Here is a 16,276-nt window from a genome sequence, read left to right as displayed (position 1 = left end):
CCTCACTTTGTCACCCTTGGTAGAGTGCTGTGGCATCACAGCTCACAGCAACCTCCAGTTCTTGGGCTTAGGCAATTCTCTTGCCTCAGTCTCCCGAGTAGCTGGGACTACAGGTGCCCACCACAATGCCCAGCTATTTTTTGTCGCAGTTTGGCTGGGGCCAGGTTTGAACCGCCACCCTCAGTATGTGGGGCTGGTGCCCTACTCACTGAGCGACAGGTGCCGCCCTGCTCCCTTTTTTCTGGCTTGTAGCTCTTAGACTCTCCACTTAGGCCTTGGGTTTATGATTTTACATTCTGAGGCAGGTGTAGGGGACAGGCAGCAAAAGCTTGTAGTTAAAAGCACAGGCTCTAGAATGAGAAAGACCTGGCTTTTAACCTGGGCAAATTATTTAATCACTCTGGCCTCAGTTCCTTTATCTGTAAAATGGAATGAAAATCCAGTTGAGTAGTTGTTTTGAGGATTAAACAAGATGACATATGACTTAGTATGGAGGCATATTATGGGCTTTAAAAATTATCTATTGTTGTTAATAAGATATGGAATAAAAGGTGTTAGTTTACAGAAGGAAAACTGTTAAAAATAAAAATACAATAAACACATAGAATTCAGTACAATAGAAATATGAGACAGCTACTCAGTCAGGATAGGCTTCTTGTTTAGATCTAAGAGCTTATATTGGATTAGGGATTCTGCCACTGAGTGGCAGGGAATGTCCCCAAACTCTTTGAATTTACTTCCATCCATCTGTAGCCAGCTAGGAGGTGGGGGCATATGAGGGTGACAGTGTGTTAGGATGGGTCAGAAGTTCAGAGGTTAAAACTCATCATTGATGAACTACCAGGCAGAGGGCTAAGCTCTTTACCCATTTTCTTGTTTGATCCCCATGATAAACCCTGTAAGGAGATGGCACTAACCACACTTCTTAATGGAAACTGAGGTTTAGACAAGTTAAATAACTTGTCAAGGTCACATAGTTAAAGAATGGAAGAGCTAAGATTTTGGAGGGGAGTTGTTTTTAGTTTATTTTTTGTTTTTTCCCCATAGATATAGGGGGTGAGGAGATTAGGGGGAGGTCTTGCTATTGTCTAGGCTGGGCTTGAACTTTGGTTTCAAGTGATCCTCCCACCTTGGCCTCTCAAAATGCTAGGATTATAGGCGTGAGCCATGGCACCCGGCCTGGAGCTAGAATTTGAACTCAGTTGTCTATGACTCTGTTATATTGGAGGAAACTTGTATGATGTCCAAAAGAGGGTCCTTAGCTACCCACCACTTCCCTTCTGCCTTCTCACATCCCACCCATCTACCCACAGGCCAAGACACAGAATTTGGCCAACAGCTGTTTGAGCTGTTTGAGCCAACAGCAGGCCCCAGCATGTGCACCCCAGGCATGCCAGGACCTGGGCCCTCTGGGGCCCTGAAGAGACAATCATGCTGCCAGCACACCCCCCACCCAAAGCCTGGCAGACACTCCCATTCCCCTCTACATCCCCTGTGCCTAGGACAGGGGGCCTACCCTCACTAAGTGTCAGGCACAGCATCATTTCCTGGGATGCTGCAGATCCAGGGAGAGGCAAGAGAGCAGTATTGGGAAGGGAGGCTCCAGCCCCCCAGCGCAGTGGAGCGCTCAGGCTAGCCCTGAGAGGCCAGATCTCTGCCCAGGGGACCCAGGCAGGTGGCAGCACAGAGCCCCAAGGGCAGACGGCCCCTCTGACCTCTCCTCCCCACTTCCCAAACGTCCTTTCCTTTTCTGGGGAACAAGGCGCCAAGCTTTGGGACTGTCCGCCGTAGGCAGTCAAGACAGTCAGGAGGGACAAAGCGCGCCCCCCCCCCGCCCGCCCCAACAAGGCCTTTGCCCCACTCCCAGTTCCATCTGAATCTCTTCCCCACCGCACCCTCCAACGCAGGCCCGGGCAGCTCATGAATGAACTGCACTGTGTGGGGCGCAAGGAGAGGACACGCTCCCGGGGCCAGCCGCCTCCCCAGCCCGCCGACCAGTCCCTGGACGGGCTGGGGGCTACTGCTAGCCTCCTCCTACCAGCGCTCGCAAATCCTGCCCTTACCTAAGCCCGAACCCCCGCCCCGGACCGGCTTCGGCTGTACGCGCCCCGGGAGCAAGAGAAAAGATCAACGAGACCGAGGGCATCGGACTTGGCGACCCCGGAATCCAAAACTCGGGGGCGGCTGGTTCCCCGCAGCGGCAACGGGCAGGTGAGGCGCAGCTGGAACCCCGGAGGGGCATGAAGGGGACGCGCACCTGGACTGGGCAGGTGGGAGAAGAGTGGCACTAGGAGGCCGGGGGCGGGGGTCCTACCCCTTGGGATCTCCTGCGGGCAGGGGAGAGAGGGCGCGCATATCTAGACCCCGGGCAGGGGTCGGAGGACTCACATTTGGGTCGGGATGGTGCGGGGTTGGGGACAGCGCGCGCCACAGCTGGGTCCCGCGGGCCCGGGCACCTCCTGGTCCCGCAGGAGGCTGAAGGGAGGGGACGCGCAGCTGAGTCTGGGTTTTTCTTTGGGTGGTGGAGGGATCCTCAAAGAAAAGAGAGAGCTGGGGAAGGGTCGCGTACTCACCCCAGGCGCAGACTCGGCTCCACCACGGAGCCCCCTGGTTGGGGCGGGGCGGGGCTGGGGGAGGGGGAGGGGAGTCGCTGGGCGGCTCGAGCTCCGGGCTCCTGCGGCGGCCGCGGCAGCGTATGGGGGAGGGGGAGCAAGAGGAGGGAGGGGAGGAGAGGAGGCGGGGCCCTGCAGGTCCCACCCCCCACGCCAGTACACGCAAGGCGCGCGCGCATTCTCAGATCGCTGCCCGCCTGGCTGGGTCTGGCGCGCAGGCGCGCAGGCGCGGAGGGCGAGGCAGCGTCGCGGGAGGGGGGGAAGGCGGTGCTTGGCCTGTGGGCCCGCAGCGGGATATTCCCGGGCAGCGAGAGCGGTATGGTGGGGTGGATGAGGGGAGATGTTAGGCTCCTTGTTCTTTTCTTACCCTCTTTCTTTCTTTCCTGCTGTAGGGGAGGCGCACTCCCTGTGGATGGGCGAGGAAAGGCCTAAGTGGGAGGATAGTGGGCTCTTTTGGGGCGGAGGGTCAGTGGGAGGGCTGCCGACTGGGCGGGCTCTGACCTGAACCTTCCTCCTTCCCACTCTTCTGGGTGGCGGGGGTCCCGCAGCTTCTGCGCTCCCCACGCTCCCGGCCTGCACTCACCTGCCTTCCCAGGCACGTGGAGCCTGGGTAGAGGCGAGCTGAGGCCCAGCCTTCGCGAGGTGGTCTACGGGGATCGTCACTCTGGCGCGTCCCCTCAAGTTTATCTACCCCTCTCCCCCGTCTCCTTTCCCAACTTGGGTCTGGAGATGAGTTATCTAGGCGCTTCTGTGGTGTGAGGATTGAGTTATTGCTTTCATTTCTGTTGTGCTGATGAACGGCTCCCCTGGTCCAGGGGGTTCCCTGGTTTCCCTTTTCAACAGAGACAGCATCTGTCAGTGATTAAAACTGGAAAGAGGAAGACTGAGGAAGGGAGAGGCTGACTTTATATCACCCACAGAGATCACAAAGGCACAAGGAGCATCAGCTTTAGCTTGTTCATTTAATTTCCAGTTCTTGGAGGGGACAGAAAAGAAGTATTGCTTTTCATGGTGGGCAGTATATGAACTTTGCCACCCCAAGACGTTGAGTGGACTGGATTCATAAAAAGGTTAATAGGACACATGACAGAGTCACATTAGGTTACTTGGGAAATGTTGGGAGTTTGGGAGATAGTTAAATCAGGGCTGCTGGTGGTCATAAGTTGCCTCTCTGCCACTGCTGGTCTGAGGGACACTACCTTCTTGGGGGTGGAGTGTCTGCTGCTTGTAGCTGGTCAGTGTCTGGGCTGTCTGCTGGCTTATGGGGGGTGGGTTCATTAGTAGCTTGTGGAATGTAGTGTTTTTCAAACTGTGAGTGCCATTGGTGAGTTGGAAATCAGTTTAGTAGATCCTGGCCATCATTTTGAAAATATGGTGGATGGGCGGCACCTGTGGCTCAAAGGAGTAGGGCCCATATACCAGAGGTGGTGGGTTCAAACCCGGCCCCAGCCAAAAAAAACTTAAAAAAGAAAAGAAAGGCTCGGTGCCTGTGGCTCAAGTGGCTAAGGCGCCAGCCACATACACCTAAGGTGGCGGGTTCGAATCTAACCCGGCCACCAAACAACAATGATGGCTGCAACCGAAAAAGAAATAGCCCGCGTTGTGGCGGGCACCTGTGGTCCCAGCTACTTGGGAGGCAGAGGCAGGAGACTCGCTTGAGCCCAGGAGTTGGAGGTTGCTGTGAGCTATGCCACGGCACTCTACCCAGGGAGACAGCTTGAGGCTCTATCTCAAAAAAAAAAAAAAGAAAGAAAAGAAAAAGAAAAAAAAGATAGTGGAAAATATCAGAGTGTGTTGCACTTAGTCTAAGTATTGCTTTTTGGACATTTAAGGTGTACACATGTGTGACTGCATTTGGAGGGATTTTCTGTGTGTTACCGTGAGAAAAGTTTGAAAAACATTTAGTCTCCTACACTCTCTTCCCTTCTTTAACTAAAATTGACCATGATAGTTGGGTAGCTCAATCCTTAGGGTGCTGGCCACATGCTCCGGGGCCGGTGGGTTCTAACCCTGCCCAGGCCTGCTAAACAAAAAAATACCTGGGCGTTGTGGCGGGTGCCTATAGTCCCAGCTGCTAAGGAGGCTGAGGCAAGAGAATCACTTGAGCCTAAGAGTTTGAGGTTGCTGTGAGCTATGACACCACAGCAATCTACCAGGGCGACAAAGTGAGACTCTGTTTCAGTAAAAAAATAAGTAAATAATAAAAACTGTCCATGAGAATGCAGTTAGCATAGTAGTAGATCACTAAGGAAGAGTGGGGTCTCTTTCTTCAGAGAAGTTACTGCCTGAGAAGAAAGACAATTCACTATTCATCTCTGGAAATACTATACATGCAATTGAAAAACAAGGTTTTGTTGGAGTAGGAAGTCGGTTGTCTTCATTAGAAAGTACAATTTTTCAGTTGTAACAATAGATAAGATGGGGGTGAAGCTGCCTTTGGTAACTGCCTGGTTTGTGGAGTCTTTAGACTTGGACTCGGGGAGTTGTACAACTTGTGTGGTCCATTGCTTGTGTGGAATAGTAAAATTTACTAAATAGCACTTGAAATGGATATCTGGAAAATGGAAGCAGAAATCAGTTTCCCGGTTTTTGGACCTCTGAGAATTCCTAGAAGGCATTTCTTATATATTATTTTTAAAAATACAGTTATGAATCTGAATATGTGGTAAGTTCTGAGCTATTTCTGTCTGTACCTAATTAGGGTCACCACCTATTAACAGTAATCCTTAGGAATGCATAAACCATCAAGTGATACTTTCCAGGCAGAGAGGAGGGGGAGGCATTTCAGAAAGCCTGAAATGAGCATTAAGTGCATTGTGGAATCCATGAAGGAACAGTGGCCAAAATGTTTTATTATTGCTTCTGAATATTAAGGGTAAAATCTTTCCCTGGAGTCCTTTATTCAAGTGGTGCGCTTTTGGGCACTGAATGTGGTTGTTTAGACTCTCCTCAGCTTCTAGAATCTTAGATGATGCAAAAATCCTTCAAAACCTGTCTTGTTCCACCCCGTCTTCAGGGTTATGACACCTGGTTCCGTCTATGTGGCTTTTCCTACTGTCACATTACTCAAATAGTTCTTATGGTTAAGTGGGGATTCATAAATCAGGTTGTGGTTTAACTTCCATTTCATAGGCTGATAGTTTGTCTGAGTTGTAGCCCCTCTGGTCTGATTTTACATGTGTATTGATAATGACAACCAATATGCAAGAGAAAACTGTGATTCAGATCTCAGAAACCTTGTTCTGGGTCAGATAATAATGTTGAATGTTTAAAAAGATGCCAGGTAGCTTATTATTCACCCGTGAAACACAATTCAGAGTAGGAAAATCCCCTCTTTAAAACTTTTTAAAGTCATTTAAGTCTTTAAAAAAAGAGAGAAAGCATGCCCTTTTCCAAAACACTTTCAGGCTGAATGATCTTAAAGAGCCACCCATGTTGCTACCCTGAGAATCAGTGAGTTGTTTCCCAAAGGATCTGGGAAACAACCTGCTTATTCTGCAGACCTGGTCCTTATTGGATAATTCAGAGAGGAATTGTTCACATTAAAACGATCCCTTAAGTTAGTGAAGCTAAGGCACTTCCATTTCCATGCCTCTGTTCTCCCAGTAACCTCTGTTGACAGAGTCGTTAGGACCTGGATAAGTGATTTCAGGGTTACAGACTTAGAGGAGTTCAGGGTGGGGTGAAAGAGAAATCCTTTCCATCAGCAGCATTCCCTTTGATTCTAGGGCCACCCTTCATTCCATGCCCCCAGCCTGGCCTTTTTCCTCATTGCTCTCCCACTGACCTAACATCTCAATACACCTGGCTCTGTGAATAGTAAGGGAGTATATATGTGGCTAGGAAGAACTTAACTTTGCCTTGTGCATCTTTTTCTGAGTTTGACCATACAAAGAATGTTATAAACTTATTTTTGGATTATAGGTGTTTGCACACCTGTGAGGTAGGGATGGGCAGGGCAGCAAAGCTAGAATAGATAAAATCTACACATTGAAAAACCAGTCTGAATATTGCGAATTCTACGTATTTATTAACTACTGGTTTAAATTCTTTGTAATAAGGTAGGGCATTAAGTAAATATAGGACAAGACCCAAGGACATGCTTTTCCTTTGTGAGTAAAATTGAGAAATAACTTTTTCTCATTGGTAGCTGTGGTAGAAACAGCCCATCATGCTATTGAGGAATGCTTTGCCTATTGACAGTGATGTAAAAATTCACTTCTTGGCAGGCGAATCCAAATCAGCTTTAGCTTTGGTCCTAGGCTGTGCTGAGTGTAGTGCAGATATTTACTAAAAAGGTAGATTTTTATTTCCTAAGTTTTTAAAGATTATGTGGCGGCCTTGACAAAGGGGAAAGAGTACTTGCCCTGTGTATGTGTTTGTTTCTGTGTATCATTAATGGTTAAAGCAGCATCTTGGCTGTGTGGGTAATGTGTAGTATGTAATAGCAACAGCTTTGGACTCCAGCTTAGACTTTTTTGCATTCTAATTTGGATAAATCAATGAGTCTCTTAGCATTTACTTAATCTTTACTTCTCCATCTGCAAAATGGAATTATTCTATTGAGTCCTCAGACAGGTTTAGAATCCTTAGCAGGTTCAAGCCCTTGCTCTTTTTTTTTTTTTTTTTTTTTAAAGACAGACCCTCAAGCTGTTGCCCTGGGTAGAGTACTGTGGCATCACAGCTTAGCTCACAGCAACCTTGAACTCCTGGGCTCAAGTGATTCTCCTGCCTCCGCCTCCCAAGTAGCTGGGACCACAGGCGCCTGCCACAACACCGGGCTATTTTTTGGTTGCAGTTGTCGTTGTTGAACTGGCCAGCTCAGGTGTATGTGGCTGGCGCCTTAGCCGCTTGAGCCACAGGCGCTGAGCCCTCTTGCTCTTTTTTATTTGTCTTTGTGTTGGGGAGCTCAGGAATGAAATCTTCAAAGAAAGCGATCTGTGTGAAAGTACTTTGAGAATTGTAACATGTTATACTTGTGTGAGGTTAAAAAAATCCTCATAAAACAAATTTCCTAAAGAGAATCTTCGATAGCACAACCCCATAGTAAGTTTTTAAGCAACTAATCAAAGTACTTACTGCTCCAGAATGGTCCAGAATGATTGGGGAGAAACCTGCCAGGATATGGAAGGGATTATGTCTGAGTAAAAAGACAGAGGATCCTGAGAGTTCCCTTTTTTGATGGGCCTTGGCCTTTCTCTGCTTTGATTAAGAAGTACACTTCCATAGGTGCACTAGTAGAGTTTGTCCTTTTTGTGACTGGGCTTTGCATTTCGTTTCTCTTCTTTTGCACACTAACAAGCTATTTTAAGCACTCGTTTGTGATTGTACTGAACTTTTTGTTTTCTCCTTTTTCTATAGAGCCCATTCTCCTTGAAAGGACTTTCAAATGTGTGTAACATGCCTGGCACCTAAAGATTGAAATTGTTTAGGTAAAAACAATGTATAATTATGTATACATTTGTGACACTAAATACATTTTGCTTATCCTCACAACTCAAGTAATGGTACTTTCTTGCTTTCTGTAAAGCATCAGAGGTGTAGGTTCTTTCTGTCTGCTCTTCCAACTCAGGCTAGCTAAAAAATGAGCTCTTAGCCAGGAGGCTGCTGGAAGTCACTCGGATTAGGTGAAGGGCACAAGAACACCCCCCCCCAATCCTTTCTGGAAACAGGCAGAATTGTAAATCAGTTGTGTCCACCTAAGAAATTGTCAGTCAGCTCTAGTTGTGTGGCAGGACTGTTCTGGGCCCTGAGTGTGCAACACTGAGCAGAGCATGTAGTGGTCCCTGCTCTCACGGGGCTTACATTTCAGTGGGACCTATAGGGTGATGCCAAGTTAACAACTCACCTGTTTGTCTCTGAAATCCACAGTCCTCCATTCCTCTGCAGCTGAAGGGAGATCTGAAAGCAAGATAGAAAAAGAGCCCAACTCTTGGGTTGTATTAAGTAATTTCCTTTTCCTTTCTCTTCCTCCCACCCTTTTCCCCTGGCTTTCTCTTTTTTTTTAAGGGAGAGACTGTGGGGGTGGCGCCTGTGGCTCAAAGGAGTAGGGCGCCGGCCCCATATACCAGAGGTGGCAGGTTCAAACTTGGCCCTGGCCAAAAACTGCAAAAAAAAAAAAAAAAGAGAGAGAGAGATTGTGATTCATACTCTAATACAGGAGAGTGATAGTGCTGACCAGGAAGTGACAGGAAAGCCATCTTTAACACTGGAATCCTCTGAATACCTGACTTCCTCTTAGTGATAGTGTTACAGAGAAGGAAATATCATTGAGGTTAGTCTCCTGTGCACACATAAGACTCAATAACATTGCTTATGAAACAAAGTGTTATATATAGACTAGGTCTGGAGTGAGTCAGGTCCTGTGTCCACGGAGTGGATTTATGCTAGGAAGTAACATCAGGGTCCATTAAAGTTTCTCTGAAGTAAATTGCTACCTCCATTGCTCTTGCCTGGTCTGAAACAGTTATTTAGTGGTCAAATAAGATATTTTCTTCATGGTGGGCAGTGTAGGAACCAGGCCCAGGAGATGATCCCAGGGCCTATAAACAAAGCATGGGCTGATCCTCCCATGACTAGCACCGTCTTCTCCTAAAGCATGTTTGCCTGCCGTGTTTTGGTTCCTCATATACAGATAGGTGCTCTAACAGCACCTGGATTTCTTAATTTGTAGAGCCATGGGTAGAGAGATTTGCTTCTTTCAGCTACTTCATTGATTTTATTCAACAAGTATTTACTGCACTTCTACTGTTAATCTGGACCTGCTGGGGTCTTTTGTTGGCGTAGAAGTAGAGGGGACAACAGACATTTTTATTTTTTGGAGGGATAAGGGACATGCATATAAAATAAGCAAATGTATTTGATTCTTTTGTACTTTCAGCTCCATAGAAATGCTCACTGGTGTCTATTTGATGTCCGAGTCCTTTGGGTCTGGAGGTCAATTTTGGATCCACCAAAGAGCTAGTGAAAAGTCATTGAATTAGGCCTTTTCTTATGAAAGTAGAAGTGTTCCCTGGAGACATGAGTGTATCACTTTTGAGTTTGATGGCAGAACAAGTAATCTTCATCTGAGTGGTTCCTGAATTCCTATAGTAAGCTCAGGTGCTATGTTACCAGGATCGCTGTAGTTTCTGAGTTTTGGATAGTGATTAGGGAGAAGTAGAATTAAAGGACATCAGCCATATCTGAAAGTAGCCAAATTTATTCAGCATTTGCATTTGAATAGTGAGGATTGGCACAGGGAATGTGTTTTGACATGTAATACCCAGATGTCACTAGTGTGCAGTAGGGGGACCAGCCAATGCTCAGTTGTACACAAGACTTCTTGGAAATATGCATAGAGTGGGTCAGATTTTGCTGGGCAGGGATGAGTGTAGGTTGTGGTGATGATTTATGAGCAAAGCACAGAGGCCTGGGTTTGTGTTTATCTACTGACAACCCTACAGAATTTAGGGAGGGGCCTCTGATGTTACCAGACTCTTAAAAGTTCTGGGAAGCCCCTAGATACTTCTGCAGTTCATAGACTAATGTAAATGTTCTTGAGGAAGCAATGCATTGTGAAGAGCTGGAGTGTTGCAATTCTCAGGGGAGGGAGTATGGGTGGTGTTGGCTTAAGTTACTGAGGAGCCTCTTTTCTCCCAGGGAGCAAGACCACAGGCTTGCCAGCATGAGATGGGAAAGCTTGGCTGGGATTTGAGGTAACTGTAGCCTGGACCAGAAGGACTGCTTTTTGGAGCTGTGTGTGTGCGCACATGCACGTCAACTTTTAGTTATTGCTCTGATTGTGAAGTTTTCTTAATACCACCTACTCTAAAACTTGTCTTCAGAACTTAAATTGTGAATTATTTCACGTGATGTTTGTCTTCATTTCTGTTGATTTAGCCATCACTGAGTTGGTTGTGAGTAAAATATGCGTGTGATGTCAGATTTCTGATGGAACAAGAATGATTTAACAGTTGGAAAAATATTATTTAAGTTAAAGTTGCCATGTTTACTGTCTGTTGAGTAAGAGCATAGATTTAGGAAGCCATGGTAGTTCCAATTTCAGTCTTGTTACTCCTAGCTGTGGACCTTGGGCAAGTTATTTAACCTCTGTGGGCCTTACTTTCAATATGATAATGAAGCTAGTAAGAATACCCTTGTATTTCATAGAGGTTTTTAATGTTTTGTTTTTGAGACAGAGTCTCAAGCTGTCCCCGTGGGTAGAGAGCTGTCGTGTCAAAGCTCACAGCAACCTCAAATTCTTGGGCTTAAGGGTTTCTCTTGCCTCAGCCTCCCAAGTAGTTGGGACTACAGGTGCCTGCCACAATGCCCAGATATTTTTTTCACCGGGTTATTTTTTGTTGTTGTTGTTGCAGTTGTCATTGTTGTTTTAGCTGGCTCAGGCTGGATTTGAACCTGCCAGCCTTGTATGTGGCCGGTGCCCTACCCCCTAAGCTACGGTGTCGCCATAGAGGTTGTTTTGTTTTGTTTTGTTTTTAGTCTTGCTCTGATGCCCAAGCTAGAGTGCAGTAGTGTCATCATAGCTCACTACTGCCTAAAACCTCCTGGACTCAAGCCATCTTTCTGCCTCAGCCTCCTGAGTAGCTGGGATTACAGACACATGCCACTGTGCCCAGCTAATTTTTACATTTTTCTGTAGAGACAGGGTCTTGTTCTGTTGTTCAGGCTGGTCTTGAACTGCTGGCTTCAAGTTATCCTCCCATCTTGGCCTACCAGAGTGCTAGGATTATAAGTGGGAGCTACTGTGCTTGGCTGCATAGAATTTTTGTGAGGCTTAAATGAGACAGTAAAGTAAAGCATTTGCCTAGCGTCTGACACATTGTAACCACTTGATGAATGTTCATAAATAAAGAAAACAGGGGTGGCGCCTGTGGCTCAAGGAGTAGGGCGCCAGCCCTATATGCTGAGGGTGGTGGGTTCAAACCCAGCCCTAGCCAAAAAGAAAAGAAATAAAAAGAAATAAATAAAAAATAAAGAAAACAGTAAGAGACCAGATGACCCTCAGATCTGCTGAACACCTAGAGCTCTCTTGTATGAAGTGAGCTTTGTACGGCAGCGTGAGCATGCCGAGTGTGGCAGGAACAAACACCCTTGGACCCAAGATGGATCTGGTTCTGGTTCTGCCTTTGACTCCTTGTGGGGCTCTATGCAAGTCACTTGATCTGTCTGCTTTTCAGTTTCCTAATCTTTGAAATGAGATGTGACATGATGATGAAGAAGAAAAAGATGATGATGATGACAGCTAATAAGTAATGAGTACCAGGCACTGTGCTACGTGCTTTGGATGGCTCATCTCGTTGATTACTCATAAGTGCCTTGTGAGAAGGTAGTGTCCCTGTGTTACAGGTGGTAAACAGAAGCTCAGCAGTTTAATTACTTGTCCGGGTCACCTCTCTAGTAAAAGTAAAGCTGGTCTCATCTGATAGTTTTTGATTCTATGTGTGTCAGTTGTTAATCATTTTATACATTAGCTGCCTTCTTTTGCATTTAATTTTCTGATCATAATTACATTTTAGCCAATGCTTCATAGGTTGTCTTAAGGAAAACACTTGGGAGTAAGTGTGGGATTTAAGGTTAAATTGTAGTTAATAAGTATTTATGGAGTGTCTAGGTATTCCTGGGGAAGTAAATAGTGGTTTTCCTCTTGTCTTTATTAAATAAAATTTTACCTGAGCTGCTTTGAACTTGTGAAAAGTAATGCTGTGTGTAAATACTACAGTGTAGAGGCTTTTCTCAGTAGGGCTCTCAAATGAGGCCCTCTTCAGCCAAACATTTAGGTGGAAGAACAGCTGTGCTTTGCCGCTGGAATCACCAGCTGGTTATGGAGTTTTTCTTAACCATGCTCCTAGGTGATGCTGACAACTTCCCATTTGTTAGTTCTAAGGAGCACCAGGGTTGAGGCTCTGCAAACTGGAGCCACAAGTCTTGGGCTGTTGTTTGTTCTTTCATCTCCAGTTTGCTTTCTCAGAGTCCTCTTTTAGCTGTAGTATGGTGTAGGTGGTTTTTCCACGTTTGGGGGACTGACACAAATACAGAATTTGGTCAGTGACTTGGCAGGGGCAGCCTTTTGCTTATCCTTTCCTGGGCTTAAGCCATACCAATGATCTGGCTTTTACAGTTGAGGGGAAAGGTGATGAAGTCACAGACAACTTGGCTAGCTGCTTAGATAACCTACTATTTTTTAGGGAGATAAAGCGAGGGTTTCAGAATTCACGTGAGTGTCAACAAGGGCCATAGTGAGCGTTTTCTCTCCATGGAGAACTTGGGAAGTAGTCACTGTCTGGGTTTATACTGAGGGTTCATGTTTTCCTCCTGTCTACGAAGGTGATATGAGGAAGGCATTCCCTTTGCTGTTTTATTACTTACTGCAAGAACTGTTGTAGGCCATTCCAGTTCTCTGACCCCAGAGTTGGAATGTGAATCAGCAAAATTTGAGCTAGAGTTTCAGCTAATCATCTTTGTATCTTTTAACCACTAAGATTTATATTTAGTGACTAATGATTTGGTGCTAGAAGTACCATCTCCCACACAAGTCCCCAAAGAAAACTGACTCTCAGGGCTCTGACTTAGAAATCAATCTCCCCCTGCTCTTTTTCCTGCAGGATTTGCTATCGTGGGATCCCATGGCTTTCTTTACTGGACTCTGGGGCCCCTTCACCCGTGTTAGTGGGGCACTCAGCCATCGCAATTTCAGGTAATGCTTTTTATTAAGTTCTTAAAACTATCTTTGAGTAAGCTTCCCATCAGGGCTGGGCATTACAGTGATTAGAACTGGAGTAGAAACTCAGGGAGGTGGATGTGGGGTTGGGTAAAGCTAAAAGAATCAGGCTGAGCTGGGAGTTGGTCAGTTCACAGGGCAGGGGATAGGTAAGAAGGTGATGTTGCTGGTGGAAGTGGATAGGGAATGGCATATGGTGGAAGCTACTACTTTGCAGTCCTCACAAGACTCGTGGCAAATCTGGCATCTCTCTACTCTGTCATTTCCTCTAGTGTGATAAAGCCCTCTTTTAAAAATGGAATCTTTTTAGTAATTACAAAATTGTTAATAGGCTTATCATCAACAACTTGAACATAATAGAAATGTGACACCCTCCCTTTCTTTTGGATGGTAGGCCAGGACAGTAAGCATGTGAGGCAGGCTTGTTGGTAGTTATGCCTCCTGGTTCCAGTTGTGCCATCATCCCACAGGTGTTTACTGAGTACCGCCTAGAGTTGCTCATAAAGAGATGAATGAAAATTGCTCCCTGCCCTGAAACAGTGCTCACTGTTAGCCACAGGAGCAAACTTAAAAACAAATAACTTAAGAAAATGTGTCAGCTTGGCTCCTATAGCATGGAAGTTAGGGCACCAGCCACGTACACCCAGGCTGGCAGGTTTGAACCCAGCCCAGGTCAGCTAAAGAACAATGACAACTGCAACAAAAAAAGAGCCAGGTGTTGTGGCAGGCACCTGTAGTCTCAGCTACTTGGGAGGCTGAGGCAAGAGAATTGCTAAAGCCCAAGAGTTTGAGGTTGCTGTGAACTGTGACACCATGGCACTCTACCAAGGGCAACATAGTGAGACTTTGTCTCCAAAAAAAGAAAAGAAAATGTGACAACAGTCAGGTATGGTGGCTCATACCTATAGTCCTAACACCCTGGGAGGTGGAGACAGGAAGAAAGGACTGCTTGAGCTCAGGAGTTCAAGACCAGTGTGAGCAAGAGTGAGACCCCGTCTCTACTAAAAATAGAAAAAAATAGCCACCTGGAGTCCCAACTACTCAGGAGGTTGAGGCTGGAGGGTCGCTCAAGTCCAGGAGTTTGAGCTTGCAGTAAGTTATGGTGATGCTATTGCATTCAAGCCAGGGCCACACAGTAAAACTCAAAAAAAAAAAAAAAAAAAGACAAAGAAACCCCCACAGGTTTGCATAGGGCTTCAGAAGCCCTGAGAGGGAAGCTACTAATGCAGGAGGAGGAGGAAGAGGAGAGGCAGCTTTTCCAGAAGGAAAGTGGGAGCAGATCTTGTCCAGGCCTTCAGGGAAGTTTGAGAGGTGGAGTGTTCTTAGAGAACTCTAGCAGGTCCCAGCTAATGGTGCACAGAGTGGATGTGTGGCCTCAGAAAATGGAGGCCAGATTATTGGCAGTGTCAACAGTGGGGAACCACTGAACAGTTCTAAGCAGGGGAATTGCATCAGTTTCATATTCTCTTTTTTTTTGAGAGAGAGTCTTGCTATGTCGCCCTGGGTAGAGTGCTATGGCGTCACAGCTCACAGCAACCTCAAACTCGGGCTTAATTGATTCTCTTGCCTCAGCCTCCCAAGCAGCTGGGCTTACAGGAGCCTGCCACAACACCCGGCCATTTTTTGTTGCAGTTGTCATTGTCGTTTAGCTGGCCAGGGCCAGGTTTGAACCCACCACCCTTGGTGTATGTGGCCAGTGCTACAACCACTGTGCTATGGGTGCCAAGCCTCATATTCTCTTTTTAATTAATTTATTTTTAAAAATTGGGATGGAGTCTTGCTATGTTGCTGTGACTGGTCTTAAACTCTTGGGCTCAGGTGATCCTCTTGTCTATGGGCATGTGTGATTGGCCTTCAGCTTTGTATTCTAAAGACAGCACCTTGTCAACAGAGTGAGGTACGGTGGGAGCTAGTTAGGACACTAATGCCACACAGTCTTGGTGTAAGAGAGTGAACTGCTAGCTGAAGGAAGTTGGCAGTAGGGGCAGAGAAGAAGGACATAGGTGCCTAGGAGGTGGCATCAGCAGGCCTGGGCAGCCAGTGGGTACTGGTGGAGAGAGGTTTATGGCTTGGGAACTGGTGTTTCTGGAGAAGCTATTATCTAGATAAGAAATGCAGTAGCAGGAGGAGGTTTGCTAGGGGAGACAGTGAAGTCAGTTTAGGATCTACTGAGTTTGTACTACCTGTAGAACATGTTGTAGGGAGTATAGGAAAATAGAAATATATAGGAAATAGAAAAGAGATGGGGCTAGAGGTGGCATTTACTAGTTGGCAGCATAGTAGTCATGTAGAAAGAGAGACAAGGTCCCAGGATTACCCTGGGGAACACTAGCACTTATGGTGCCAGAATCAGGAAAATAGAAATCCCACTGTAATCAGCTTGCTTAATTATACCTTCCCTCCTTTTTTTTTTTTTTAAGGGGGTTTGGGGGTTGGGATGAACATATGTGCACAGTTGCCTTGTTTCTGTCGAGACAGAGTTCTACCTTATGCCCTGAGCAGAGTGCAATGGCATTGTAGCTCACTGCAACCTCAAACTCAGGCTGTGGCATCCTGCTCCCTCAGCCTCTGAAGCCCCTGGGATTACAGGTTCTCGCTGTGGCTCCCAGCTGGGCTTTTCCATTTTTTTCATGAGTCGGGGTCTCACTCTTGCTCAGACAAGCCTGGAACTCCTGAGTTCAAGCAATCCTTCTGCCTCAGCCTCCCACAGTGCTGGGATTACAGGTGTGAGCCACTGTGCCCGGCACCTTCTCTCCTTTTTATAATATTCTTTTAAAAAATTTCTCTCTAGTAGGGAAAAACATACTAAAACAAAAGATTGTTACCTTGACTTCCAGTTTCTGCTATGTCATGTAAAGGGGCTCCCTAGTGAATATACTCTGATGTCTTCCAGTTTCTTTTTCTTTTTTTTTTTTTGAGACGGAGCTTCAAGCTATCCCCCCTG

General features: G+C 46.4%; 2 protein-coding genes across 5 annotated transcripts in view; one reads left to right on the top strand and one right to left on the bottom strand.

Annotated features, from left to right (window-relative positions):
- Positions 1 to 2,640, bottom strand: part of TMEM63B (transmembrane protein 63B) — a 27,942-nt gene extending 25,302 nt beyond the window's left edge. Inside the window, exon 1 of one of the 2 annotated variants that reach the window (XM_012804842.2) lies at positions 2,574 to 2,640. The gene's annotated coding sequence lies outside the window, so the exon portion shown is untranslated. The remainder of the gene's footprint in view (positions 1 to 2,573) is intronic. The other variant, XM_023512831.1, reaches the window with a different exon arrangement.
- The window catches only part of MRPL14 (mitochondrial ribosomal protein L14), a 16,073-nt gene continuing 1,760 nt past the window's right edge, over positions 1,964 to 16,276 (top strand). The window contains exons 1-2 of one of the 3 annotated variants that reach the window (XM_023512833.1): positions 1,964 to 2,211; positions 13,217 to 13,308. In XM_023512833.1, the coding sequence (XP_023368601.1) occupies positions 13,238 to 13,308 (71 nt within the window). In that variant the 5' untranslated portion in view covers positions 1,964 to 2,211; positions 13,217 to 13,237. Of the gene's footprint in view, positions 2,212 to 2,840; positions 2,929 to 7,973; positions 8,045 to 13,216; positions 13,309 to 16,276 lie in introns of those variants that run through there. The other 2 variants (XM_003789226.3, XM_023512832.1) reach the window with 2 other exon arrangements.

This window comes from Otolemur garnettii, unplaced genomic scaffold (assembly GCF_000181295.1).
Source record: "Otolemur garnettii isolate 467f Iridium unplaced genomic scaffold, OtoGar3 scaffold00031, whole genome shotgun sequence".
Lineage (NCBI taxonomy): Eukaryota > Metazoa > Chordata > Mammalia > Primates > Galagidae > Otolemur > Otolemur garnettii.
This window is presented reverse-complemented; position numbering and strand designations above follow the sequence as displayed.